This window comes from Siphateles boraxobius, unplaced genomic scaffold (genome assembly GCF_051911475.1).
Source record: "Siphateles boraxobius isolate OS27281-9 unplaced genomic scaffold, OSU_SipBor_1 22, whole genome shotgun sequence".
Taxonomy (NCBI): Eukaryota; Metazoa; Chordata; class Actinopteri; order Cypriniformes; family Leuciscidae; genus Siphateles; species Siphateles boraxobius.
In genome coordinates this window covers 5352305-5378886 of record NW_027508833.1, presented here as the reverse complement: position 1 = coordinate 5378886, position 26582 = coordinate 5352305, and the positions used below count along the sequence as shown (strand labels likewise).

General features: G+C 40.8%; 1 protein-coding gene across 1 annotated transcript; it reads right to left on the bottom strand.

Annotated features, from left to right (window-relative positions):
- LOC143746346 (calpain-1 catalytic subunit) lies at positions 1 to 26542 on the bottom strand. Its single transcript, XM_077238174.1, has 20 exons — positions 26475 to 26542; positions 22800 to 22846; positions 21846 to 22102; positions 21581 to 21653; positions 17362 to 17480; positions 17093 to 17226; positions 16722 to 16896; positions 16523 to 16588; positions 16104 to 16189; positions 14944 to 15015; positions 14688 to 14848; positions 12685 to 12845; positions 12554 to 12565; positions 12250 to 12455; positions 12057 to 12108; positions 11027 to 11114; positions 10846 to 10926; positions 10212 to 10328; positions 9800 to 9823; positions 1 to 413 (listed from the first exon to the last, which is right to left on the bottom strand). Exons 1-20 carry the CDS (start codon positions 26540 to 26542, stop codon positions 1 to 3), a joined length of 2412 nt encoding a protein of 803 aa, XP_077094289.1.
- Between the last annotated feature and the right edge of the window lie 40 nt (positions 26543 to 26582).

The following is a 26582-nucleotide window of genomic DNA, read 5'->3' as shown; positions in this document are numbered from 1 at the left end:
TCATAGTTTGTAAGGAGACAAGCCACCGTGTACAGTTGGTTGATGCTCCCAAAAACCCGTAGGGGAATCACAGAATCGAAAAACTTGTGCTCTTTGACCCCGGCGAATGAAGCGCTCCACATGCACCCTTAGACGGGCTATGGCCTGGGTCTCCCTAACCTCAGATGCAGACATTTGAGGCCTGCCAGAGAGAAAGGCTGGCCTGTAAACCTTGCAGGGCAAAATGTCATTAATGAGGAAACCTCTGTCTACCATGACAGCCATCCCAGGTTTGAGCAGACTGAGGAGACCAGATTCACGGGTAATCTGTTTGTCGCTGATAGACCCAGCATACAGCACAGACACAAATGTCACTGGCCCATGTGGCGCGATCCCAATGAGCCCCTTCAGAGTGCAGTGGGACTTGTACCTCACTTTGGAGGAGAGGCGAAGATGGACATTGACACCTCAGCTCAGTGCAGTCAAGGATGACTGTGGTGTCAGGGTAGTCCTTGAAGTCTGCAGGCAGTTGTCTCTGTATCTCCTCTTCAGGTATCCAGATCCTCACTGAGCCGAGTTCTGTGAACAGGTAGTTGCTCCATGTTGTAATGATTCTGCTGACCGTGGACTGATGAATACCATACCGGTCAGCAAGGTCCCGTTGCTTAGACCCGAGGGCAATGTAATTCAAAAATAGGAAAAACTCGTCAATGGGCTGCAGGGAATGGGTTGTAGCATTTGACTCTGTGAGAGCTCCTCTTTGTGCTTGTCGAACACTGACCATGGATGGTAGTGAGTTCGCAATCAAGCCCCAGAAACGCATCAGTAGATCATATGATGCAAACCTAAAGAAATGGAATGTGTGAAAAAGTCGGATGGGATTTGAAATTCTGAACATTCCGCAATGTTAAGTCAATGGGATTTTTTGGCCGCTTTTTCGTCCGCTGTGCGAACATCGTACACCCGATCGCTTAGAAAAGTCATAGCACAGCTCTCCTCAATGAGCCGCATGATTTGACGCCTCACTCAGGGATCTGTGCCAATCGGTGCAGGAGGTGTTACGCGCCAAACTTTGTCCAGAATAATAAAAAGAAGAAGAAGAATAACTAGAATGTACATTTCCAGAAGAAAATGTGAAGTGGTGCTTGCAGTGGCAAAACTCGCCACTCGGTTGCTAGGGTGTGGTACATGATTGCATACGAGCCAACAAACATGTCTGTACTATGTTCTGGTGCTGAGATATGGCTTATTCATGTTGTTCAGGTGGTTGCTAGGTGGTTGCTAGGGTGTTCTGAGTGGTTGCTATGCGGTTGCTAGGGTGTTTTGGGTGGTTGCTAGGGTATTCTGGGTGGTTGCTAGGGCGTTGCTAGGGTGTTCTGGGTGGTTGCTAGGCGGTTGCTAGAGTGTTTTGAGTGGTTGTTATGGTGTTGCTATGTGGTTGCTAGGGTATTCTGGGTGGTTGCTAGGGTGTTGCTAGGGTGTTCTGGGTGGTTACTATGAGGTTGCTAGGTGGTTGCTATGAGGTTGCTAGGTGGTTGCTAGGGTGATCTGGGTGGTTGCTAGGCGGTTGCTAGGGTGTGAAAGGCTCGCTCTATGAACGCAATACGTTAAAAAAGTGTCACAATGAGATGACATTAATCGACTCGCCCTTCAACCATCGAACATTAAATGAAATTTAAAAGTTTAAAAGAATCAACAAGGTCAACAGACCAAAAATAGCCCCAAGAGAGCGAGTCTTTGGTAAATATCACTGTAGTAGGCAAATATATATCTGTATAACAGGCCTTAATCAAAAATGTTCATTAACTTCAGCATTACGTGACACTATATCAAAGTGATTTCCGTCATTTTGACAGATTATAAATTGCATTTACCTGTGAAAACAAACCTGGAAAGAAACGTGAGGATTTGAGGAAAATAACGAGAGATTCTTCGTGCATTCCAGTGAATTATTAACGTAAATTAAATTCGGGAGAACAGACCACAAATGTGCCGTATATGTTGTACTTTTTCATACTTTTACAGCGGATTGCAAAGGAAAAAATAAAAATCATCATGAGGAAAAGAAAGTAGCGACTGAAAAGAGCTCTTGCCATAGATATTCTTGTTATAACATGTCACGTTAAAATACCAAGTATAACGTTATTCTCATGATGTCTGAAAATAAATCATGAAGGAAAATTGACAGCTCATCCAGTCAAACTGACGGATCAGCTTTATTTGAAGGGCAACCTTATGATTTGAAATGATTCGTTTCAGCCTTTTTGTATGGAAGTTCCCCAAACCGGAAGTGCCACCCATGATTCAAAACGCAGTAAGGTCGTCAGGAATAAGGTGGATTGGAGTTCTTAGCATTTTTTTGGCATGATTTAGCACTTACCTAATTGCTATTAGCATGTAGCTATTCACAGCTAGCATGTGTAGCATGTTGGAAGTCCTGTTTGCTAGCATGAGTCAAAAGAACCAACCCCCATCTCTATACAATGTTCTGATGCAGAGATATTTGTTTTGCAAAATGGTTGCTAGGGTACTCTATTTGGTTGCTAGGGAGTGGCTTGGCAGCTGCCAATCATGAAACTCCAAAGACTGATTGTCAGTGTGAATGATATAAACTAACTCCCATGCCTCGGTGACATTTAGAAAAAAAGATATCCTTCTTTGAATTTTGGTTGCTAAGGTTCTCAACAATGGTTGCTAGGGAGGGGCAAGGAAGTGTTGACATGATTCATGATTGGCTGTTTGCTGCCCAGAGTCAAACTTGTGTTAACCCCATCTCTATATGATGTTCTGATACAGAGATATAGGTCTTGCAAAATGGTTGCTAGGGTGCTCTGTTTGGTTGCTAGGGAGTGGCTTGGCAGCTGCCAGTCATGAAACTGAAAAGGCTGATTGTCAGTGTGAATGATATAAACCAAATCCCATGCCTCTGTGACATTCAGAATGGAAGATATCCCTCTATGGATTTTGGTTGCTAAGGTGCTCAACAATGGTTGCTAGGGAGGGACTACGTAGTGTTGAGGTGATTCATTATTGGTTGTTTACTGCCACGAGTCAAACGAGTCCACCCTTGTGTTTCTATGACACTTCTATCCGGAGATATCCTTTTGATCTCTTTCAATAGAAGTCTATGGAACTTGTTGCTAAGGTGCTCTAAATGGTTGCTAGGGCGTGGCTTAATAGCTTCACAATGATCCTGAGAGACTGATTGGTCATCTGAGTAAAATGAGCCCGTCCCCTTGTCTCTATGACACTGTGATCCAGAGCTATGTTCAATACAAAATCCCTATGCAATGTGTAGAACGGCCCATTTCATGGGCCGTCCTACACCATAGTAAGTCAATGGGGCAACTTTGAGCAGCTCCTGACCCCCAGGGGTGCAACTTTTACCCCATTGTGAGGTATGTTCTTACAGAGCCTGTCAGCCTCTTCAAATGTGGCAGATCACACGTTTCTGTGAAATCAGATTTCTGAGCTATGACTCGTCAAAGTTTGTTGCAATGTTAAGTCTATGGGATTTTTTTGGGTGCTTTTTTGCCCCTGGGGCAATTACCGTACCCCCGATCTCTTAGAAAAGATGTAGCACACTTCTCCTCAATAAGCCGCACGATTTGACGCCTTTCTCAAGGGTCTGTGATGTCAGCATGTATTTTTTATAACATAGTAAAAGATAGTTACTATAGAGTTATTATAGAGTTCTTAAAATCTTTATTAAAAAGTGCCTATGGCCTACGGTTGCTAGGGTGCTGTAATTGGTTGCTAGATTGAGGCTATGAAGATTTTAGACCATTACTTATTGGCTGCTTGATAATATAAATCCTCTGAGGGAGAGAGAGGGAGAGAAATGCAGGGGTGTCAGGCCCTTTGTGTCTCTGTGTGTGAAAAAGTTGGTTGGGATTTGAAATTCTGAACATTCCGCAATGTTATGTCAATGTGATTTTTTTGGCCGCTTTTTCGTCCACTGTGCGAACATCGTACACCGATCGCTTAGAAAAGTCATAGCACACCTCTCCTCAATGAGCCACACGATTTGACGCCTCACTCAGGGGTCTGTGACAAAATTTGCGGGACGAGTTACGCGCCAAACTTTGTCCAGAATAATAAGAATAAGTATAACTAGAATGTACATTTCCAGAAGAAAATGTGAAGTGGTGCTTGCAGTGGCAAAACTCGCCACTCGGTTGCTAGGGCGTTGCTAGGCAGTTGCCAGGGTATTCTGGGTGGTTGCTATGGTGTTGCTAGGCGGTTGCTATGGTGTTCTGGGTGGTTGCTAGGGTGTTGCTAGGCAGTTGCTAGGGTGTTGCTAGGGTAGTTGCTATGGTGTTGCTAGGAGGTTGCTATGGTATTCTGGGTGGTTGCTAGGGTGTTGCTAGGCGGTTGCTATGGTGTTCTGGGTGGTTGCAATGGTGTTGCTAGGCGGTTGCTAGGGTATTCTGGGTGGTTGCTAGAGTGTTCTGGGTGGTTGCTAGGGTGTTGCTAGGCGGTTGCTAGGGTATTCTGGGCGGTTGCTATGCTGTTGCTAGGTGGTTGCTAGGGTATTCTGGGTGGTTGCTATGGTGTTGCTAGGCGGTTGCTAGGGTGTTTTGGGTGGTTGCTAGGGTGTTTTAGGTGGTTGCTATGGTATTCTGGATGGTTGCTATGGTGTTACTAGGTGGTTGGTAGTGTTCACATTTGGTTACTATAGAGTTTTTATAATGTTAATGGCATGATTTAGCACTTAGCTAATCAATATTAGCATGTAGCTATTCACAGCTAATATGTTTAGCATGTTGAAAGTCCTGTGTGCTAGCATGAGTCAAAAGACCCAAACCCCATCTCTATACGATGTTCTGATGCAGAGATGTAGGTCTTGCAAAATGGTTGCTAGGGTACTCTGTTTGGTTGCTAGGGAGTGGCTTGGCAGCTGCCAATGATGAAACTCCAAAGACTGCTTGTCAGTATGAATTATATAAACCAACCCCCATCTCTATACGATGTTCTGATATAGAGATGTAGGTCTTGCAAAATGGTTGCTAGAGTACTCTGTTTGGTTGCTAGGGAGTGGCTTGGCAGCTGCCAATGATGAAACTCCAAAGGCTGCTTGTCAGTATGAATGATATAAACCAACTCCCATGCCTCTGTGACATTCAGAATGGACGATATTCCTCTTTGGATTTTGGTTGCTAAGGTGCTCGACAATGGTTGCTAGGGCGTGGCTAGGAAGTGTGGAGGTGATTCATGATTGGCTGTTTGCTGCCCCGAGTCAAACGAGACCACCCTCATGTTTCTATGACAATTCAGTCCAGAGATATCCCTTCGATCTCTTTCAATGGAAGTCTATGGGAGTTGTTGCTAAGGTGCTCTAAATGGTTGCTAGGGCGTGGCTTGATAGCTTCACAATGATCCTGAGAGACTGATTGGTTGTCTGAGTAAAATGAGCCCGCCCCTTTGTCTCTACGACACTGTGATCCAGAGTTATGTTCAATATAAAAGGGGTTTCTATGGTGTAGGACGGCCCATTTCATGGGCCGTCCTACACCATAGTAAGTCAATGGGGCAACTTTGGGCAGCTCCTGCCCCCCAGGGGTGCAACTTTTACCCCATTGTGTGGTATGTTCTTACAGAGCCTGTCAGCCTCTTCAAATGTGGTAAATTACACGTTTCTGCGACATCCTCGTTCCGAGCTACGACTCGTCAAAGTTTGACGCAATGTTAAGTCTATGGGATTTTTCGGCCGGTTTTTCGCCCCTGGGGCGAACATCGTACCCCGATCCCTTATAAAAGTCATAGCACACCATTCCCGAACAGGCCGCACGTTTTGACACCTCATTCATGGGTCTGTGACAAAAACTGAGGGAGGAGTAGCGCGTCAAAAAGTGGCCAGAAGAATAAGAAGAAGAACTAGAATGTACATTTCCAGAAGAAAATGTGAAGTGGTGCTTGCAGTGGCAAAACTCGCCACTCGGTTGCTAGGGTGTGGTACATGATTGCATACTAGGCAACAAACATGTCTGTACTATGTTCTGGTGCTGAGATATGGCTTATTCATGTTGTTCAGGTGGTTGCTAGGGCATTGCTAAGGTGTTCTGAGTGGTTGCTAGGGTGTTTTGGGTGGTTGCTAGGGTATTCTGGGTGGTTGCTAGGGTGTTCTGGTTGGTTGCTAGGGTATTTTGGGTGGTTGCTAGGGCATTGCTAGGGTGTTCTGGGTGGTTGCTAGGTGGTTGCTAGGGTGTTCTGGGTGGTTGCTATGGTGTTGCTAGGCGGTTGCTAGGGTATTCTGGGTGGTTGCTAGGGCGTTGCTAGGCGGTTGCTAGGGTATTCTGGGTGGTTGCTAGGGCGTTGCTAGGCGGTTGCTAGGGTGTTCTGGGTGGTTGCCTGGGTGTTGCTAGGCGGTTGCTAGGGTATTCTGGATGGTTGCCAGGGTGTTGCTAGGCGGTTGCTAGGGTGTTTTGGGTGGTTGCTAGGGTGTTGCTAGGTGGTTGCTAGGGTGTTCTGAGTGGTTGCTAGGGTGTTGCTAGGCGGTTGCTAGGGTATCCTGGGTGGTTGCTAGGCGGTTGCTAGGGTGTTCTGGGTGGTTGCTAGGGCGTTGCTAGGCAGTTGCTAGGGTGTTCTGGGTGGTTGCTAGGGTGTTGCTAGGGTAATTTGGGTGGTTGCTATGGTGTTACTAGGTGGTTGGTAGTTGTCAAAGATGGTTACTGTTGAGTTTGTAGCATTTTATTGGCATGATTTAGCACTTAGCTAATCAATATTAGCATGTAGCTATTCACTGCTAGCATGTTTAGCATGTAGCAAGTCCTGTTTGCTAGCATGAGTAAAAAGAGCCAACCCCCATCTCTATACGATGTTTTGATGTAGAGATATAGGTCTTGCAAAACGGTTGCTAGGGTACTATGTTTGGTTGCTAGGGAGTGGCTTGGCAGCTGCCAATCATGAAGCTCCAAAGTCAATGTGAATGTATAAACCAACCCCCATCTCTATACGATGTTTTGATGCAGAGATATAGGTCTTGCAAAATGGTTGCTAGGGTACTCTGTTTGGTTGCTAGGGAGTGGCTTGGCAGCTGCCAATCATGAAACTCCAAAGGCTGCTTGTCAGTATGAATGATATAAACCAACTCCCATGCCTCTGTGACATTCAGAATGGAAGATATCCCTCTTTGGATTTTGGTTGCTTAGGTGCTCGACAATGGTTGCTAGGGCGTGGCTAGGAAGTGTTGAGGTGATTCATGATTGGCTGTTTGCTGCCCCGAGTCAAACGAGACCACCCTCATGTTTCTATGACAATTCAGTCCAGAGATATCCCTTCGATCTCTTTCAATGGAAGTCTATGGGAGTTGTTGCTAAGGTGCTCTAAATGGTTGCTAGGGCGTGGCTTGATAGCTTCACAATGATCCTGAGAGACTGATTGGTTGTCTGAGTAAAATGAGCCCGCCCCTTTGTCTCTACGACACTGTGATCCAGAGTTATGTTCAATATAAAAGCGGTTTCTATGGTGTAGGACGGCCCATTTCATGGGCCGTCCTACACCATAGTAAGTCAATGGGGAAACTTTGGGCAGCTCCTGCCCCCCAGGGGTGCAACTTTTACCCCATTGTGTGGTATGTTCTTACAGAGTCTGTAAGCCTCTTCAAATGTGGTAAATTACACGTTTCTGCGACATCCTCGTTCCGAGCTACGACTCGTCAAAGTTTGACGCAATGTTAAGTCTATGGGATTTTTCGGCCGGTTTTTCGCCCCTGGGGCGAACATCGTACCCCCGATCCCTTATAAAAGTCATAGCACACCATTCCCGAACAGGCCGCACGTTTTGACGCCTCATTCGTGGGTCTGTGACAAAAACTGCGGGAGGAGTAGCGCGTCAAAAAGTGGCCAGAAGAATAAGAATAAGAAGAATAAGAATAATAAGTATGTGAGATAACAATAGTGTTGCTTTGCCATAGGCAAGCACCACTAATAAGAATAATAAGTATGCACAATAACACTAGTGTTGCTTTGCCATAGGCAAGCACCACTAATAATAAGTATACACAATAACAATAGTGATGCCTTGCCTTTGGCAAGCACCACTAACTAGAATGTACATTTCCAGAAGAAAATGTGAAGTGGTGCTTGCAGTGGCAAAACTCGCCACTCGGTTGCTAGGGTGTGGTACATGATTGCATACGAGCCAACAAACATGTCTGTACTATGTTCTGGTGCTGAGATATGGCTTATTCATGTTGTTCAGGTGGTTGCTAGGGTGTTCTGAGTGGTTGCTATGCGGTTGCTAGGGTGTTTTGGGTGGTTGCTAGGGTATTCTGGGTGGTTGCTAGGGCGTTGCTAGGGTGTTCTGGGTGGTTGCTAGGCGGTTGCTAGGGTGTTTTGAAGGTTGTTATGGTGTTGCAAAGCGGTTGCTAGGGTATTCTGGGTGGTTGCTAGGGTGTTGCTAGGGTGTTCTGGGTGGTTACTATGAGGTTGCTAGGTGGTTGCTATGAGGTTGCTAGGTGGTTGCTAGGGTGATCTGGGTGGTTGCTAGGCGGTTGCTAGGGTATTCTGGTTGGTTGCTATGATGTTGCTAGGTGCTTGCTAGGATATTCTGGGTGGTTGCTATGGTGTTGCTAGGCAGTTGCTAGGGTATTTTGGGTGGTTACTAGGGTGTTCTGGGCAGTTGCTAAGGTATTCTAGGTGGTTGCTATGATGTTACTAGGTGGTTGGTAGTTGTCACAGACGGTTACTCTTGGAGTTCTTAGCATTTTCTTGCCATGATTTAGCACTTACCTAGTTGCTATTAGCATGTAGCAATTCACAGCTAGCATGTGTAGCATGTTGGAAGTCCTGTTTGCTAGCATGAGTCAAAAGAACCAACCCCCATCTCTATACAATGTTCTGCCTATGGCCTACGGTTGCTAGGGTGCTGTAATTGGTTGCTAGATTGAGGCTATGAAGATTTTAGACCATTACTTATTGGCTGCTTGATAATATAAATCCTCTGAGGGAGAGAGAGAGGGAGAGAAACGCAGGGGTGTCAGGCCCTTTGTGTCTGTGTGTGTGAAAAAGTCGGTTGGGATTTGAAATTCTGAACATTCCGCAATGTTAAGTCAATGGGATTTTTTTGGCCGCTTTTTCGTATGCTGTGCGAACATCGTACACCCGATCGCTCATTGCACACCTCTCCTCAATGAGCCGCATGATTTGACGCCTCACTCAGGGGTCTGTGACAATCGGTGCAGGAGGAGTTACGCGCGAAACTTTGTCCAGAATAATAAGAATGAGAATAAGAATAATAAGTATACAGAAGAACATGTTGTGGCAAAAATTCTGTTAAACATCATCACTGCGTAAGAGACACTCAGAGTCAAATTAATAAAAAGAAAAGTATTTATTCTTGCAAGAATAGGTTCAGTCTAGTACACAGAAGTTACGCTGTGCAAGAGAGTGACACACAACAGGAAGATATGAGACAGCCTTTATACTGTTTTCAAGGTTCCTCCTCACCCGCTGTACCTTTCACCCACTCAGATAAGGTCCTTACTGCTGTTCAGTTTCTACTTAAAGACACAAACTGGTACTGAAATAAACTGGCCAAAACTGACCATCCCTAAGGTCAGAGGTCCTGTCCCATATGTTCCTGAAAAGTCACGCACAAGCACGTACACACATATACTTTTATACATTGAATAGGTTCATTCTCTTATGATACCTGTTTGGGATCAATGACTATTAAAATTTCCACAACAAACACTAGTGATGCCTTGCCTTTGGCAAGCAACACTAATAATAAGTATACAGAAGAACACTAGTGATGCCTTGCCTTTGGCAAGCACCACTAACTAGAACGTACATTTGACTAACTAGAACGTACAGACTTTCACAGAGTCTCTGGAATATTCCTGATGAAGAAAATAAAGCCTGTTAAAATGCAATAATAATCATAAAAAAAAATTCCCGCAGGACATTTAACTATTTCAGGAGCATGAAAGGGTCAAACCAAATTTTGTTTACCAGTGTGTGACACAACTCTTGGTAGCTTACCCTGACGCTTTATTATTATAATTTTTTTAAAGTCCTGAACATCAAATTAGGGCGGCACGGTGGCTCAGAGGATTTCTGTGTTGACTTTGGTTAAATTGAAAAGATAACCATAGATGTTACAGTGAGAGTGTGAATGGAAAGGCTCCAGCTTTCTGTATAAGTCAGAGAGAGAGAGAGAGAGAGAGAGAGAGAGAGAGAGAGAGAGAGAGAGAATATCAGATTGCTTTTCTGTCTAGTCTTACTTACTAGCCATGCAGTTCAAACGCATGATAAGGCAAATGAAACCCTCCAAAGTGTTCTTTTCTGCAGCACCACCATACCGCACAACCATGAGACTCAGGATGTCTTCATTTACATGCATGCCTAGGGCACAAGAACCATGACATAAATACAGTATCTATACAATGTGTGAATTAAAATATTATATATATCATAATATCTCTGTTTTCAATTTTATGGGTCACTGGGCAGCTATAGAGATACACTGTACCACCAGCAGTGATGTAAAATTTGTTAATGCAAATATTGAAGACTTTTTTTTACTACTAGGCAAGTTAAGGCAAGGCAAGTTTATTATAGCACATTTCATACACAATGGTAATTCAAAGTTCTTTACATAGAAGAAATTTAAATAATCAAAAGAAATAAGAATAATTAAAACAGTTTAGAATAAAAAAGAAAGTAAAATACAGTACAAACTGTCAGACGAACACTGGCACAGTACTCATTCAGTAAATGCACAGCTAAACAGATGTGTTTTGATTCTGGATTTGAGTGTGACTACTGTAGGAGCACATCTGCTCTCTGTAATTACTAAGGAAATTACAATATTTTCAACAATGTTTTACTGCAGCAAAGTATAAACTGTATGATCTTTAACCTGTTTTCTCTAATGCATTTTGCAGTTTGTTCAAAAACAGAACGCCATCCTTGGAAGAATCCATGCTGTAGAAGATTTCCTCTAAAAAAAATTGTAAGTATCTTAATAAAAATCAATACATAGCTATGTTTCTTGTCTTAATACAATAACAATCAAAGCTAAATTCCAGACTCAAATCCACTCACCATCATAATGCGGGTCCACAGACGAAGAAATTCTGATCCACGAAGTCTTCCAGTGAGAACTATTTTTATTGTCAGGAAATATTTCTAGAGCTAAAAAAGGTTTCTTGACTGTATGACTGGAAACACGAGCTGAACCATGGGGATAAATCATATATAATTGTTAAACAAATTATTTTTTAATAGTTTTTAATTAAGGAAAAAATGATACATCTGACATGGCAATTATACTTCTGCAGGAATCCAGGCCAAATCCTTCAGTATTTTTATTTAAAAGGTACGTGTCACATTTGTGAGATTTATGAGGCAATTTAAGATTTTTAAACTAGCTATATTTCACATAACGTACATTTTTAAAACACTCACCTCTAAGTAGGTTTTCATGAAGAAGCTGTTGAAAACTTTGTACTGTTTCCAAAGAAGACATTCAAGAGTTTGAAGCTTGTAGCAGCTAATTTTATTTTTTGATCATATATTAGCTTACATATTTACCTGATTGGAATATTGTCGAAACAGAATTTTAGTTCTCATTCATCCACTTTATCGGCGTATGGAACCTAAATATGAGAAAAGAGACAACTGTATCATCGGCAGCAACTGCTAAAATCACGACTAGAGTTCCCATTTATAAAGCAGAAAATAAATGTCTGAATTCTGATAATCTACTCTTTACAATTTTCAGATGATATCAGATTCTCAAATCTTAAAATAAATAAAAAGATAATATATGTAGCATTATATTAATAATATATATTATATTAAAATCGTACAGAATAAACAATAATGTAATATTAAATGTGCAGAGAAGAGTGTTCATGTAATAGATTCTGAAGTTGTAATTATACTAACTTTATTTGTACATTTAATTTAATTCCCATTTTAGGAGAATTAACAAAACAAGACAAAGATAGGGTTTAGTTGCAATTGCATATGTTGCAAGAAGCAATATTTCAGTGACTAATTCAATAATTGCACATATTTACAAACTCAAGAGTATACAAAAAATATTACAAAATAAGTCATTATTACCTCGTCTACGAGATCCACAAGAAAATCTTTTTCTGTGCTTTCTGTGTCCTTTCTGGATAAAAAACACACACATAAATATAAATTTGTAAAAAAAAGTTTTTCAATTTTTCAGTATTCCAAGCATAAATATAATTGCTTAAATGTTGAATATTGTAAAGTTATGGTAAATCTCTCAGTCCTTCATGTAACTTACTGAATGTTTATCTCATTTTTGCACAGAATGGACAGGATGAATTCTGCGTTCTTATTAGGGATGTAAGTGGATGGTACAATGAGATACTCTCCTGGCTCCAGTCTGAATAATTTCATCACTTGTCTTGCATCCTGAAAGTTCCCGCTTGTTGCCACAGGCTTTCTGCTATAGAAAAAGCTCGATCCAAACTTTCCCTCAGATCTCATCTAAAGGATAATTAAACAAACAAAAAAACGTGTCAGAAAGGTATGACAACTTATGTACTGTATGTATTAAAAACTGATTAAAAACAAATTTTACTTGCCTCCGGTGGAACCTGTAAACGTTCCAAACATAAATAAAAGTTACACTCTAAGCACAATGGCATCATTGTACAACCATATTTATTGCCTTTGCGGCTTTTGCTTTGGTTTTGGTTTTTTTGTGAATACTGACCGCAAACACGCAAAAGCCAATGCCATGGTGTGAAGCAAGGCGTCTGTTTCTTTTGTCAGGTTTCTGTATGAGGGACACCAGAACGTTGCTCTGGCCCTGCTCACAGCCCCTATCCATCTCATTAATCTTCAGCCAAAACTGGGGGTTGGTAAAGAAGGTGTCTACAATTACAGGACATGGGTGTTAGAAGCAGATTTGCATTGATGACTAGTCAAGATGGTAATCATGCTTGCATTTTGCTAAAACATGCTAGTATCATGATAATCATGCTAGCATATTGCTAAAAGCATGCTAGCATCATGCTAGCAACATGATAATCATGCTGTTAGCATGATACTAGCATGTTTTAGCAATATGCTAGCATGACTACCATCTTGCTAGCATGATGTTAGCATGGTAAACATGTTGCTATCATGATTACCATGTTGCTAACATTATTTGATGTTTTTGATATTTTGATATTTTGATCTCTATTCAATGGAAGTCTATGGAACTTGTTACTATGGTGCTCTTAATGGTTTCAAGGGTGTGGACTGAGAGCTTCACAATGATCCTGAGAGACTGATTGGTTGTCTGAGTAAAATGAGCCCATCACCTTTGTCTCTATGGCCTTGTTTACGCTGCAGGTCTTGATGCCCAATTCTGATTTGTTGCCTATATCCGATTTTTTTGACCGTCCGTTTACACGTTCTTTGACATACTATCTGAAAACGTTGTGCATGCTTAAAGGGGGTTCTTGTACAGATGGACGAACGTGAAATATGCTTGATGCTAGCTCTGCGATATATGCGAAGTTCGCCAAACATCACCATGATTTTGAGGCGGTGGATGAAAAGGGCCATCATTGCAGCCAGCGCATACACTTCAGTTATTGTGTGCGAGAGGGCTCTCGGGACTGGTGGGAATATACAACATGATCTCATTCAAGTGCGTATCTACTAATTTTATTTATCGTGTCATTTATACGCCAAAAAATTGTTTTTGCGTGCATGATACACACTGAAAACCTCTTGGGTAGGATTAGGGGTGTGGAGTGCGTGTGTATTACACGCCATAAAATGCACATTATTGAAATTACCATTGATTATTGAGAGCGCTATATAAATGCCTCATTCATTTATATCATATGCACGCGAAAACGGCGTATCATATGCACGCAAAAACTATTTTTGGTGTAAATGGCACGAGAAATAAAATTCCGTCCCTTTGCAGATGCGCGTCGGGGTTCCTCTCGTCATTAAACCGCTGAGACATAGCCAAAAATGCCTCAGTAAATCCGATCTGCCTGTTTACATGACAGTCGCATTGGCACATATCTGATTTATTTCCACATATGAATGAGGCCTGAAACCGATCTCGAAATATCCGAATCCGTTTTTTACCTGTTTACACTGTCATAGAACACATCCGATCTGTGTCACATATGAGCAAAAAATCGGAACTGAGTCACATTTCACTGACAGTCCACACGAGGCCTATGACACTGTGATCCAGAGTTATGTTCAATACCCTATACCCAAATCCCTATGCAATTTACGATAGTAGGAAAAAGGTGTATTTCATGGGCCGTCCTACACCATAGTATGTAAATGGGGCAACTTTGGGCAGCTCCTGCCCCCCAGGGGTGCATCTTTTACCGCATTGTGAGGTATGTTCTTACAGAGCCTGCCAGCCTCCTCAAATGTGGTAAATCACACGTTTCTGCAAAATCCTCGCTCGGAACTAGTCTGTTCCAATGCAAAGTTTGTTCCAATGCAAAGTCTATGGGACTTTTTCGGCCGCTTTTTCGCCCCTGGGGCGAATACCGAATCCCCGATCGCTTATAAAAGTCATACCACACCTCTCCTCAATCATCCACATGATTTGACGTCTCATTCATGTGTCTGTGACAAAAGCTGTGGGAGGAGTAGCGCGCCAAAATTTTGCACGGAATAATAAAAATAAGTATGAGCAAAAACAATAGTAGTGCCATGCCTTTGGCACTAATAATGAATGAAAAGGACCTGAATGATTCATGCAGCCTCCAGCTGTACTCCCAGGAACCCAGCTGCCTTGGTGGAACTTGGAAATCCAGTGACATGCAGGCTTTTCTTCCAGAAAATCAGGACAGGAACAGCAGATATCCATGTTGTCAAATGTTCTAAGGAAATCATTCATTGACATCCTGCAAAAAAAAAATAATTACTATATAAATCCTAGACAAAATGTAATTCATGTTTTAGTACACATTAAGAATTTTTTTCAAAACCTGGTTCTCACCAGAACTCTCCATTTTTGTCCAGAAGATGTTGTTTGCGGTCCTCATCACTCACTGTGTTCCACAAGGGTGAGCTGAAAGAATTATGAAAAACATACAGAATAAAGGATCATTTTGACTGTGCAATAATTAAACAACTTCACAAACTTTTTTGTTTGTTGAGAACTGCAAAAAATAGAACAATTTGTTTTTGAATGTTTTCACTGCCAGTTGTTCTGCTAGTTAGTTATGTTAAACTGCTACTAATGTGTGATATAATTCATGATTCCCTATCTATTGCTATACATTTTATAAAGAAATTATACAGTCTGTTCTAACATCTGATCATTCTTATATACATAGCTTAAAGGGTAAGTTCGGCGTTTTACAAGTAAAGCCCTGTTTTAAGATCGTTTCTGATTAAATCGAACGGTTAATATTAAACTTTGGACACATGCTGCTGTCCCGAGAATTTTAGGTTTTTGTGTTAGCAGAACTAAACAGGGATTATATAAACATATTATATATTTGCTTCTTTATTTTGAGACATGCTGTACATGCTTTAGATGATGTTATATTTTTATATATATATATATATATATATATATATATTATTGCTAGGCAAACATTGCCATGTTCAAGTAATGTTAGTTTTATTGTCATATTTTGTTAGTTTCTTTGTCATGGTTTTCCTTGTCACTGTTTTGCTGATTTCTAGTTTGTAGTTTGTTACCATGGTTTCTGATTAGTTGCACACCTGTTCCCTGTTTATTTGATTGGCATCCTGTGTATTTAGCCCTCAGTCTCCTCAGTTCTGTGTTTGTCTTTTAAGTTTTGGTAGATGTGTTGAGTTGACTTTATTTCTTTGTTTATTAAAACTGTGTTATTGTCATTCTGTCACGCATCCCTCTTTAGATTCAACTACACTGCACCGTTACAAACATTTGTTTGTTGTCATTTATTATTTGTGTTCATTAACGTTTTGCTATTCTTGTGTATTAATTATCTTGTCGTTTTTTTGTGTGTTTTGTGTGTTGTATATTAGGACCCTCTTGAAAACGTGCATCTTTTGATTGTGCATCTTAAGGGGTTTATCCATAAAAATAAAATTTGTTGCAAATAGGAAATTTCCACAACAGACTTAAAAAAAGAGAGAATGTGGTTAAATAAAATCAGTTCTTACTCGTCACTCCAGTCTCCATTCCACTCAATGCCTCCCCATGGGTTGAACAACCTCACCAGCTGAACTGGATATTTACCACTCATGACCTGTGGAACATGATTGTAAATATTTAGTAGTATGAAAATGTTGCAAATCTTTCTAATATTACCAGTAGCTTTAGCCTTTAGTAGATTTATTTTGTAATTTACCAGAATTTTGAAGTAAAATGCATACGTTTATTTTTAATTATGTGTCACGTTCGAGCACTGATTAGAACAAACACTGAGATTTATGCAAAAAGGCCAAATCATGTACAAACATGTAAAGCATGGGTGTGATTCAAGTTGGTTGGCTTCCATTATCATTTGTCCCTAAAATATTTACCATAAGATCTTATTAGAATCTGATGTGTGCTGAGACTTGATTTTGTGCTGTCTTACCTGGTAAACCTTTTTCACAGTGTAAGCGTGGCCCAGAACAATGCCATTTGGTAATCGTTCCTCATTCTGATTGTGGAAACACAGAAAAATTATCAGAAGACAGATGGTGTAAAAGTCATTGATTAAAATGCACTGTAAGTGTTTTTTTTGGAACAAATTAAAATGTCCCTGTAAAATATTTTTTTTTGTGTGTGTTTACCCCTGGTGGAGTTTCACAACCCATAAGGACTTCTGACTGGAAAGCACGGTACATTATCTCCCACAAATCAGTTGGAGCCGTTTTCAGTTCGTAGTGCATATGAACCCCACCAGTGAAGTCCATGAGGGCTTCAGATACCCGGCCATAGTGCATGTCAGCGTAGGAGCCGCACACCCTGTAACAGTCACTCAAACTCTAAATTGCATGCCGCAATAATATGGACCTAAATTTGAGGACTAATACTGTACACTAATCACAGGTTGAATTACAGTCGTGCTTATATTGAATACGACAGCACAATTGCTTACATTTACATTTAATGATTTTTTATAAAGTCACATAAAGTCACTAAAAGATGTACAGGCACTTACTTTGCATATGCTTTCTCCAGCAAGGCTGGCCAGAACTCATTATATACTTTTGATTTGACAAAAATCAGCTGGCTGTTGATTGTTGGCAGTTTGTCATCAATCACAACATCGTACCATTTCCCAAACCGCCAGAACTGTAAGTTTAAATAAGCAGAACACTGAGTGAAAAACTACCAGGAATAACTATTGCTTGGAGTTTCGATTCTGGATAATATGATCAAAATAGAATTAAATATTGGAAATTATGGCATGAAATAAGAGGAACTTACCCTGAAGTGAAATAAACCAGTATAATTTTGGCTGAATGATTGTCCGTCTGGGACGACCTTTTGTAATAATTTGTTTTGAAATGTTAGGGCCCCAACAGAGGCCAGAAACCAGCAGTTTCCTGAAAAAAAAACACTTATTGGAACAGTAAATCTAATAGGCTATCTTTCATATTCCACAACTCATTCTGATTTTTTCTTCGAATTTATTTTGTTTTCAACAGAAATCAAGCCTAAATATAGCCACAAGAGGCAATCATCAGACACCAATGGTTTAACTAAAGGATATAGGGATGTTGTCATGCATCTTTTCAAATATAATAAGTCTTTAAGTGTGTCTTTATAGATGTGTTATTCTGTATATTATACAAGACAAATAATATTGTCTCTTTATTTTAATTAGACAGCAGTATATCTACCACATCACACAAATTTGCAAATATGTTTTCAATATTATTGGGATAAATTGTAAACGAATTATATATAACTAATATTGTAAGTACAATATAAAATTATATTTCTTTCTGTAACATTTTGTCATGAGGGTATTGGGATGATGCATGCCAAGTTTTGTGTAAATCGAACCATCGAACCAAAAAAATAGGTTCCCTTTCGAGGGAACACGTGATGCGTCAACGGCGCTTTGGGAACGCCCCCAGCATAAATGCGTCTGAAGCATCTATGTCAACTAGTCCAATGGAAGAATGATCGTCACGTGCGGGTGACGTCATGACCAGGAAGTGATAAGAGCACATCCGGTGCAAACCGGCATTAGCTTCTGTTGCCTCAGCAAGCGATCTGAATTTCTGTCCATTATATTTACTGTCGTCTGTTATTTATATATATATATATGAATGGCGAAACAGCTTTACAAGCTCTTCGTTTCTCCCTCCCTAACGGGTGGGGACACACACAAGCTCTGGGTAGTTTGTTTGGGAGTGGAGCATGCGGTATCAGCCTTCAAGGGGGCTGATTGCCAGCATTGCGAGATGCTTCCGCTTTGCATGCTCTGCTTCGCCTGGCACTTTTCGAGGAAAGTGGCCGGGCTTGCGATCCTCAGGGTGCAGTACCCGCTGTTCCCGAGGGAGCACGGAGAATGCATTCCTGGGGATCGCAAAAGGATCTTTCAGAGGGGTTGGAGACGGGTCCCCTTGCCTTAACTTCTTCCTTATCTGGAGGAGCCAGCGCTCTCCCTCCGGTGTCGGAAGCCCGCTCTGCGGTTCCTTCTGCCCGGGGAGAAAGCCCGATGCTTCAGTGCTCTAGCTCCGAGGAGTTAGACGTGCTGGGCATCAAAAATGAAAGCACACACATGGGGGAAAGAGATTCGCCACCTCTTTCTCCAGCATATGAGGCGCTGGTGGAGGTGATTACTCGCGCTGTCGATAAGCTTCATATTGATTGGCCAGCTGAGAAAAGGGACGCTCCACCACAGGGCCTTCTTTTTTTGCCCGATCTGCACAGTGAGCTGTCCAGATCGTGGAATAAACCATACTCTGCCCGTGTATTTAGTCCCCAAGTTCGCATATATTCTGGAATACATATTTACATATATTCCGGTCCAGCATCGTCTCTGAAGGCCTCAACTTTACCCACAAAGCCATTAAAGACAACATCGACTTTAGTGGGCAAAGCATATACGGCAGCAGGTCAGGCTGGAGAATGCCTTCACACTATGGCAGTGCTTCAGGCATACCAGGCTGACCTGCTGGGGGATTTGGACAGGAGTGAGGGAGTGGGGCCCGAGGAGGTTCGAGAACTTCATTGGGCCACAGATCTGTCTCTCAGGGCTTCCAAGGAGACCGCCAGAGCAATTGGGCGGTCTATGGCTGGATTTTAGTCTGTTGAATCGTTCAGTACAGAAACTCAAGTTCAAGATGCTAACACTCAAACAGATCGTGACTTAAATCAGATCCGAGGACTGTTTTGTCACGATAGATCTGAAAGACGCTTACTTCCATGTCTCCATCCTCCCTCAGCACAGGAGGTTCCTGAGGTTTTCTTTCGGGGGGCAAAGAATACCAGTATCGGGTACTTCCTTTCAGTCTAGCTTTATCACCCCGCACGTTCACAAAATGCGTAGATGCAGCTCTGGCCCATAGACGACTAGCTGATTCTAGCGGAATCAGAACAGTTAGCGGTTCGGCATCGAGGTGTCGTTCTCGCTCATATGCAAATGTTGGGATTGAGGCTCAATGCCAAGAAGAGTGTGCTTTATCCAGTACAGAGAACCACTTTTCTTGGTGTGGTATGGGATTCAGTCACGATGCGAGCCGTTCTATCGCCTGCTCGTGTAGCTGCTATCCTTACAGCCACAAAAGAGCTAAAGCTAGACCAGTCACGCACTGTGAAACAGTTCGAGAGACTGTTAGGCCTCTTGGCAGCAGCGTTCAATGTGATACCTTTTGGCCTGCTGTACATGAGACCTTTGCAGTGGTGGCTCAGGACCAGAGGGCTCTCCCCGAGGGGAAACCCACTTCGTATGATCAAGATTACGTGGCGGTGTCTCCACGCCTTGGTTATATGGAGGAAACACTGGTTCTTGTCCCAGGGTCCGGTGTTGGGAGCTCTTTGCCATCGAGTTGCGATCTTGACAGATGCTTCCCTCACCGGCTGGGGAGCAGTAATGGAAGGCCGCTCAGCTCAGGGTCTGTGGAGGAGTCATCATCTATCTTAGCATATAAATTGCCTGGAGTGATGGCTGTCTTCAATACGTTGAGACATTTCCTCCCAGACCTGAGGGGCCATCATGTGCTTGTCCGGACAAACAACACATCGGTGGTCTCTTATTTAAATCGTCATCGGGGGGTCTGCGTTCGCGTCCGCTTTGCAAACTGGCGCACAAGATCCTCCTGTGGTCCCTGGGGAAAATAATCTCTCTGAGGGCAGTGTATATTCCAGGGGGCCAGAACATAGGAGCAAACACCCTGTCGAGGCAGAGACGTTTTCCTGAGACGTTTTCCAAATAAAATTCAAAATGGCGGAAACATTTCCCTGCATGCAAACAAAATCAGATGTATGATTTTTGGGGCTAAACAAGGATTTGAAAGAGAAAAGGAATGTAAAACTCTAATGCACTTATTATAGCACCATCTAGTGTGTTGCTCAGAGGGCAGAAAAAGAAAATGCAAATCTGTACAAAATACAATAAGGCTACTTGGCTTAAATATAGGCTAAGCTTTTATTTACAAAGATCAGCTCGCTTTATTTCAATAGCCCTTCTAATCTATTATTCGAAAAATAATCATGGCTGACTGAATTTCTACGATGGCATAGGTAATTGAACTGAACACCATTTTGCTTATGTATAATGCCGCTAGGGTTGCAGTAGGTGCCAATGCACTAGAATTCACTGAGTTTAAGGGGGAAACTCTTAAACTCAGTGTTTAAGAGTTCCCCTTAGTTTTGCACCTTCACGTGAGTATAAGGGCTATCCCAATTCTCGTTTTGATCGAGGGGTAGGGCTAAGGGGAAGTGGTACATACCCCTTAAAACCAAGCAGTTTTGCGAGCTTACTTGAAACCAAGAGGTACCCCTCGATCAAAACGAGTATTGGGATAGCCCTCACTCTCACGTGAACGTGCAAAACTAAGAGGAAGGGGTAAGACAGAGAATTGGGTTTCACCCTTAAATTAGGGTAGGCAATTTTTTAATCAATAATTGAAGTGGTCTACGTTTAAAAATGCACATATCTTCTGTGGAAGTCTCGAGACTAAAGAAATGCACGTCCAATCATTGCATTCGGTACACCGCGTTTCATGAGGCTATGCTGCAGAGTTGTAGACAGACAGCGCTGCAAACAAACAGCAGCCGCCTTTGTAGTTCCTCCTGAACCAAAACAAGGAGTTTATGCTGCATAATTACCGAGATGGCAAGCCGTGACGTTCACGTCCTCAGGCTCGGATTTTTGTGTTTCTTTCTATGGCAACACTATCAACGCCGAAATGTTTGCCTCAGTCAGGTGGTACAAGTAAAAAACTCAGTAAGTTGTTTACGTTCCATATTATTGTAGTGTTATGTAATTTAACGCCGTCTCTCATGACGCTTTGCAGACTCTCTGGCTTTGCGCGTTCATGTGTTTTGAAGGAGGCGTGGCTTTGGAGAAGCTCTAAAAGGGAGGGTGGGATGCTTTCAAGTCTAACTTGCTATTGCTACCGTCTCCAAAACTGTCTTCCCACGCTTTAAGTGTCTAAAACAACAATATTGTGGTTAGTCACAGACATACCTATATATCCTTGGGCGTAGTCAAACGTGGACACTGACTCTACAATAAATTCAGCTTTATCTGGATACATTTTCTGAAAGAAAATAAGTAATATCTTCAGTATCTGGCAACTGATACATTCTGTGAAAGGGGTGTGATTGAAAGTGTTTTTTAGTAGTCTTTTAAATTCTTTAAAGCATTTTAAATTGTCACAGTCACAGTCGCACTTCTAATTAGGTGTGCAATATTATCAGAACATGTTAAAGATGAAGTATAGATTACATACCGTTGGTCTTATCCACTCCACTCGGGCCATGACTTCTGGCATCAGCAGCCCTTCGCCAATGGAACGAGGGTCTGGGGGGAAAAACTCATCAACAAATCTCTGTCTTGTCTTAAGACAGTAGTCTTGTAAAAAGTTGTAGTCCTGATCCATGAACTTCAAAGGATTTGTTTCAGAGCCCATGCTACCCTTCATGTTGCGGTCATCCATAATTTTTAGGCACATGCCGTGTGGAACCGCTGGAGGAGGGATTTTGAAATCTGTCTAGATTTCTTTGCTATTTAAAAGAGGACATTACAACAATAATAGGCTACAAAGATATTACATAGCTTTAATAAAAGTTACCTCTATCACATTCATGTCCACCAGTTCCCATTGACAACCTGTGCCATTCCCTGCCAGAAATACCATCCACAATCTTTATTTTAAGAGAAAGGTCAATGTTTACCCTGACAGATCAATGTATCTGTTCATCTTACAGCTCTATGACTGTTCTTGTCGGTATACGTGCAAAGAGTCTTTGAATGTAGTTGTTCACATGGTCGATTAAACCTAAACAAATCCCATTCTGTTATTGATTTTTCTGTGTTGTAACTTTTACATTTGCCATTTGAGGTTTTTATCCAAACGACTTTCATTTCATTCAAAAGTAGCCTATACATTTTATCAAACCTATTGCTAGCACAATGCTCAACTGTTTTTCCTTCGGGAATACAGACATAACACATACAGAAACAAAGTATCATAAATCCTTACAGAACAACATCTACAGATGTAAATGTTGCATATGCCACAGACTAAAGACAAAGTAATTCAATTCATACAAGTATATAATCCATAAAGTGTTTTTAAAATTAATTAGTTTGTATCTACAAACTGAATATAGGTCTTCCCTTCCTTTGAGACTATTGAGCTTCGACTTATTGCATTATTGACATAAATAAGATGAATACGTACCTTCAGAGATGTAATGAATTTTCAGCCAAGTGACTAATCTTCTCCGTCTTTACACACTTTTGTCTTACTTCAAGCTTTTAAACATTTGTAGAAGCCCTGCCCCATTCCCAGCGTATGTGTTTATAACAAAGAAGTGATTGACAGAAACTCATCTTAACTCATCTGAATCTTGTCATAAGAGACACTGAAATCCTCCACATTTGCCAAAGGACAAAACGTTGGTCTACATATTTCACATTAGAAAGTTATAATTGTTATTATTATTATTATTTTCTTGGAGGAAGGATGGTGTGCATGGTTTATTTCTGTGCATAATATTATAAAATACATGCTGCTTTTTATACACTCTATTACAGTTTAGTTTGCTTTTATGGTATCGGTTTATAAGGCCTCCAAAAATTCATTCAGTGCAGCAGAAACCAGTTTATCCTGCCTGACTTGCTTTGTATGTAGAATTCTACAGCAGACTTCATCATTATAATGATCATGAATTACAATTTATTAGAATTGAAATGAGTATATGTATGATATATTTAATTATAAAATATATAAATGATGGCCATAGTAAGTAAGAATATCTTATGAGACATTTCTTGATAAATGAACACTCATGCCAGCCAGGTATGTTAGGTATTTAAATCCTTGTAGTGTCAATACAGTATATGCAAATGAAAATAGTCAAGTCAGATCATGTCCTGCTACTGTACAAAGAGAGGAGGAGTTTGATAGTGACAAACTACAGTAGTCAACATTTGAAGTGGATCAAAAAGTTCATCAAAGTTGTCCTAAGAAAAGAACGGGTATTGTTCAAAATTCATGTATAAATTTATTGAAAGGATTTGATCAACTTCAAATCTTGAGTACTGTTGGAGAATATGCAATCAGTTTGGAACTGTGAGGTTACTTTGGAAAAAAATATACCAAGGCAAATATCTTTTTGAAGATATCCTTTTGAAAAATATATATTTTTTAATTAACAATACCCTCAGAGTATAAGACCACTCACAAGTTCACAGGGCACAAGTTATAAGGTGAGCATTTCTGGTCAATTTCTTCATCACTGTTTGTTTTCTGTGAGTGATAAAAACTCAGATTAACATTTCCTTCTGCATTCTCAATGTGCATTCTGTGCATTCCTTCTGCATTCTCAATTTGTTCTCATTCAAGAACAAAATGTTCTACGCTGTCTTCCATAGTCATAATAAAATGCACATTAAATGGATTGGTAAAAACTGATATTCACAGCCGTCATGTCACCAGTTCTCCACCAGAGGTCACTGACACTAAATTAGTGAGTTTAATTCCCATCGTTACCTGTAATCATTCAATATCTTCGACATCAATATCTTCATGATAATGTAGTACTGGCAACTCAAACTGACTACGCCATGCCCTAATGAAGGCAGGAGGGACTACAATATTAGAATCAGTAAACACAAAATTTATAAGAATATTAATACATCTTTCAGGCTATTATACTAGCCGACCATGGGGGCATCTCAAAGCTCCCTATAGCTTCCAGGGTCTCAGTAGATCAGTAGGCTATATCGTGTACATGAATTCGGGCACTGGTTAAGGACGTAAGGACCCTGCTCACTACACACAGAATTTCCAGCGACATGACAACATCCTCATTGTACAACAATTCAATTTCAATTTCCAGCGACACGACAATGTCCTCGTTGTACAACATCACTGGAGTTTATGAACAACAGCAGAACTGATATCTTTCCGACATTATCTCCCTGGTTTTCACGGTGTATTGTGCAACTTTTTAGGGAATGAACGTATCAGAGCACGTTTACAGTGGGTTTTTGTGATTGAGACAGCCCTTAAAATGGCTGTTTTAATATTAAAACAACGATTAAAACATCTGTGTTTCGATAAAATCCATAAAAGAAGATAGGGTCCGGCCTGCTCACAAACACACACTGACTCTCCTACCAGCTGTGAGACGAACACGAACACAGCACCTGAAATAAACAAAGTGCTCAGATCGCTGTCAATTTTCGAATCAAGGGGCCTTTAAAGTCTGCGTGAAACGGAAGTTGGGATAGTCTTTTCTTTCCTATTGTGAGGTAGGCCTTGGCTATATCAAAGTGATTGTTTCTCGAACAAGAAAAAAATGTATGGCGGGACTTGATTTTGTTCAACAATACATTTTGAATTTAATATTTATGTAAATATTTATGTATAATTGTACCAGTATTTGCTACTCCCTGTATATTGTTAGTCTTTTTGCAGCAGCAGGTAGGTGCAAAATTGAATGAAAATGTGTGATAAGGGTATTATACCAACAACAACAACAACTAAAAAAATGTCACACAACAAACAGAGGTCCATGCTAAGACAATCTACAACAGAGGGAGGAAACTGTCTGTTTACAAGAGCTCATGGGACGGACAGCAGATGTTTCTTTGTCTGTGGAGGATTTCGGTTTTAAAAGGGTGAGAGATATTTGGGGAGAGACAATGGGTTGATCTTTGTACTGAAATGGAATATTAATAAACTTGGATAGAGTTAATTATGATTATGAGTATGGGATTCATTGACATGACCCACTGTAAGTATCCATGTCCATCCTTTTTAATAGATCACCCTTTTTGTATGTTATAAATATGTCCTTTGCATTTTCGATGAAGTTCCTTTATCATCACTGTTATGCTAACTTTTATCAATGCAGTGAAGATAATGTTTTTCACTTGTTCCAACACCCTGTATAATGCCGTAGGAAATAAAATCGTAGGAAAGGGTATACAATTCCCAATGGCTAAGCAACTTCACTCGCATGGACACTGGGTCTAAAGGACCACCGGAAGGGTGTCTTAGGTCATTTCCTGCCATTCAAATGGAGACGCTGCCCTGCTCAACACAAACACAGGATGTGATCCATGGCTAGATTTATCAGCAACAGGCAGGCAACAGACAAAATGGTAAACATTATTGTGTGTTTGTTTCTGTGTACAATATAGGAAATATCATAACCTTTGGGGCTGAGTATGTTTGTATTAAATGTTAAATTCAGGGTCACATGTACAGTGTTTTATATTAGTGACTATTTGAATTAAAAGTTTAGTTATACAAATGTACTGTATGTATTCTCTTTAGCAGTGGTTTTGTGTGTTGGTTTAGAAAACCTATAGATCATAGCTAATATTTCTTAAAGGAAGAGTTCACCCAAAAATGAACAAGAATTAAGATATTTTTGATGAAATCTGACAGCTGGATCACTCCTCCATAGGCTCCGTCAGGGATTGAAACTTGCCAGCCCCGGAGAGTAATTAAAGACATTGTTAAAATAGTCCAAGTGACTACAGTGGCTCAAACTTAAGTTTATCAAGCGACAAGAATACTTTTGTGCGCAAAAACAAACAAAAATAACAACTTTATTTCAACTATTAATTTCCTTCTCTATGGGCCTCTAGTCAGTTAACTTAGTATGATTGCGTAGAGCTACGTCACACGTAGGCTCACTATTGGCTCACTATTATATATAAATAAATAAAATAATAAATAAAAAAGTGTCAACAAAGTTGTCAACTGACAACTAGCCCTATAGCCCTGGAAGTTTATTCTCAGCATACATGGCCTACTATCTCATCAGATCAGTAAAGTAATTCAGGTTGCACTTTATTTTACAGCATGTGCACTTATGTGTAATTACAGTGTACTTACCTAAGAAAGTACTGGTAACTGCATGGGTTGAGATCAGGTTTAGGGGTAGGTTCAAGGTTAGTACCCATGTTATTGTAACTAGTATTATAAGAACATGTCAAAATAAAA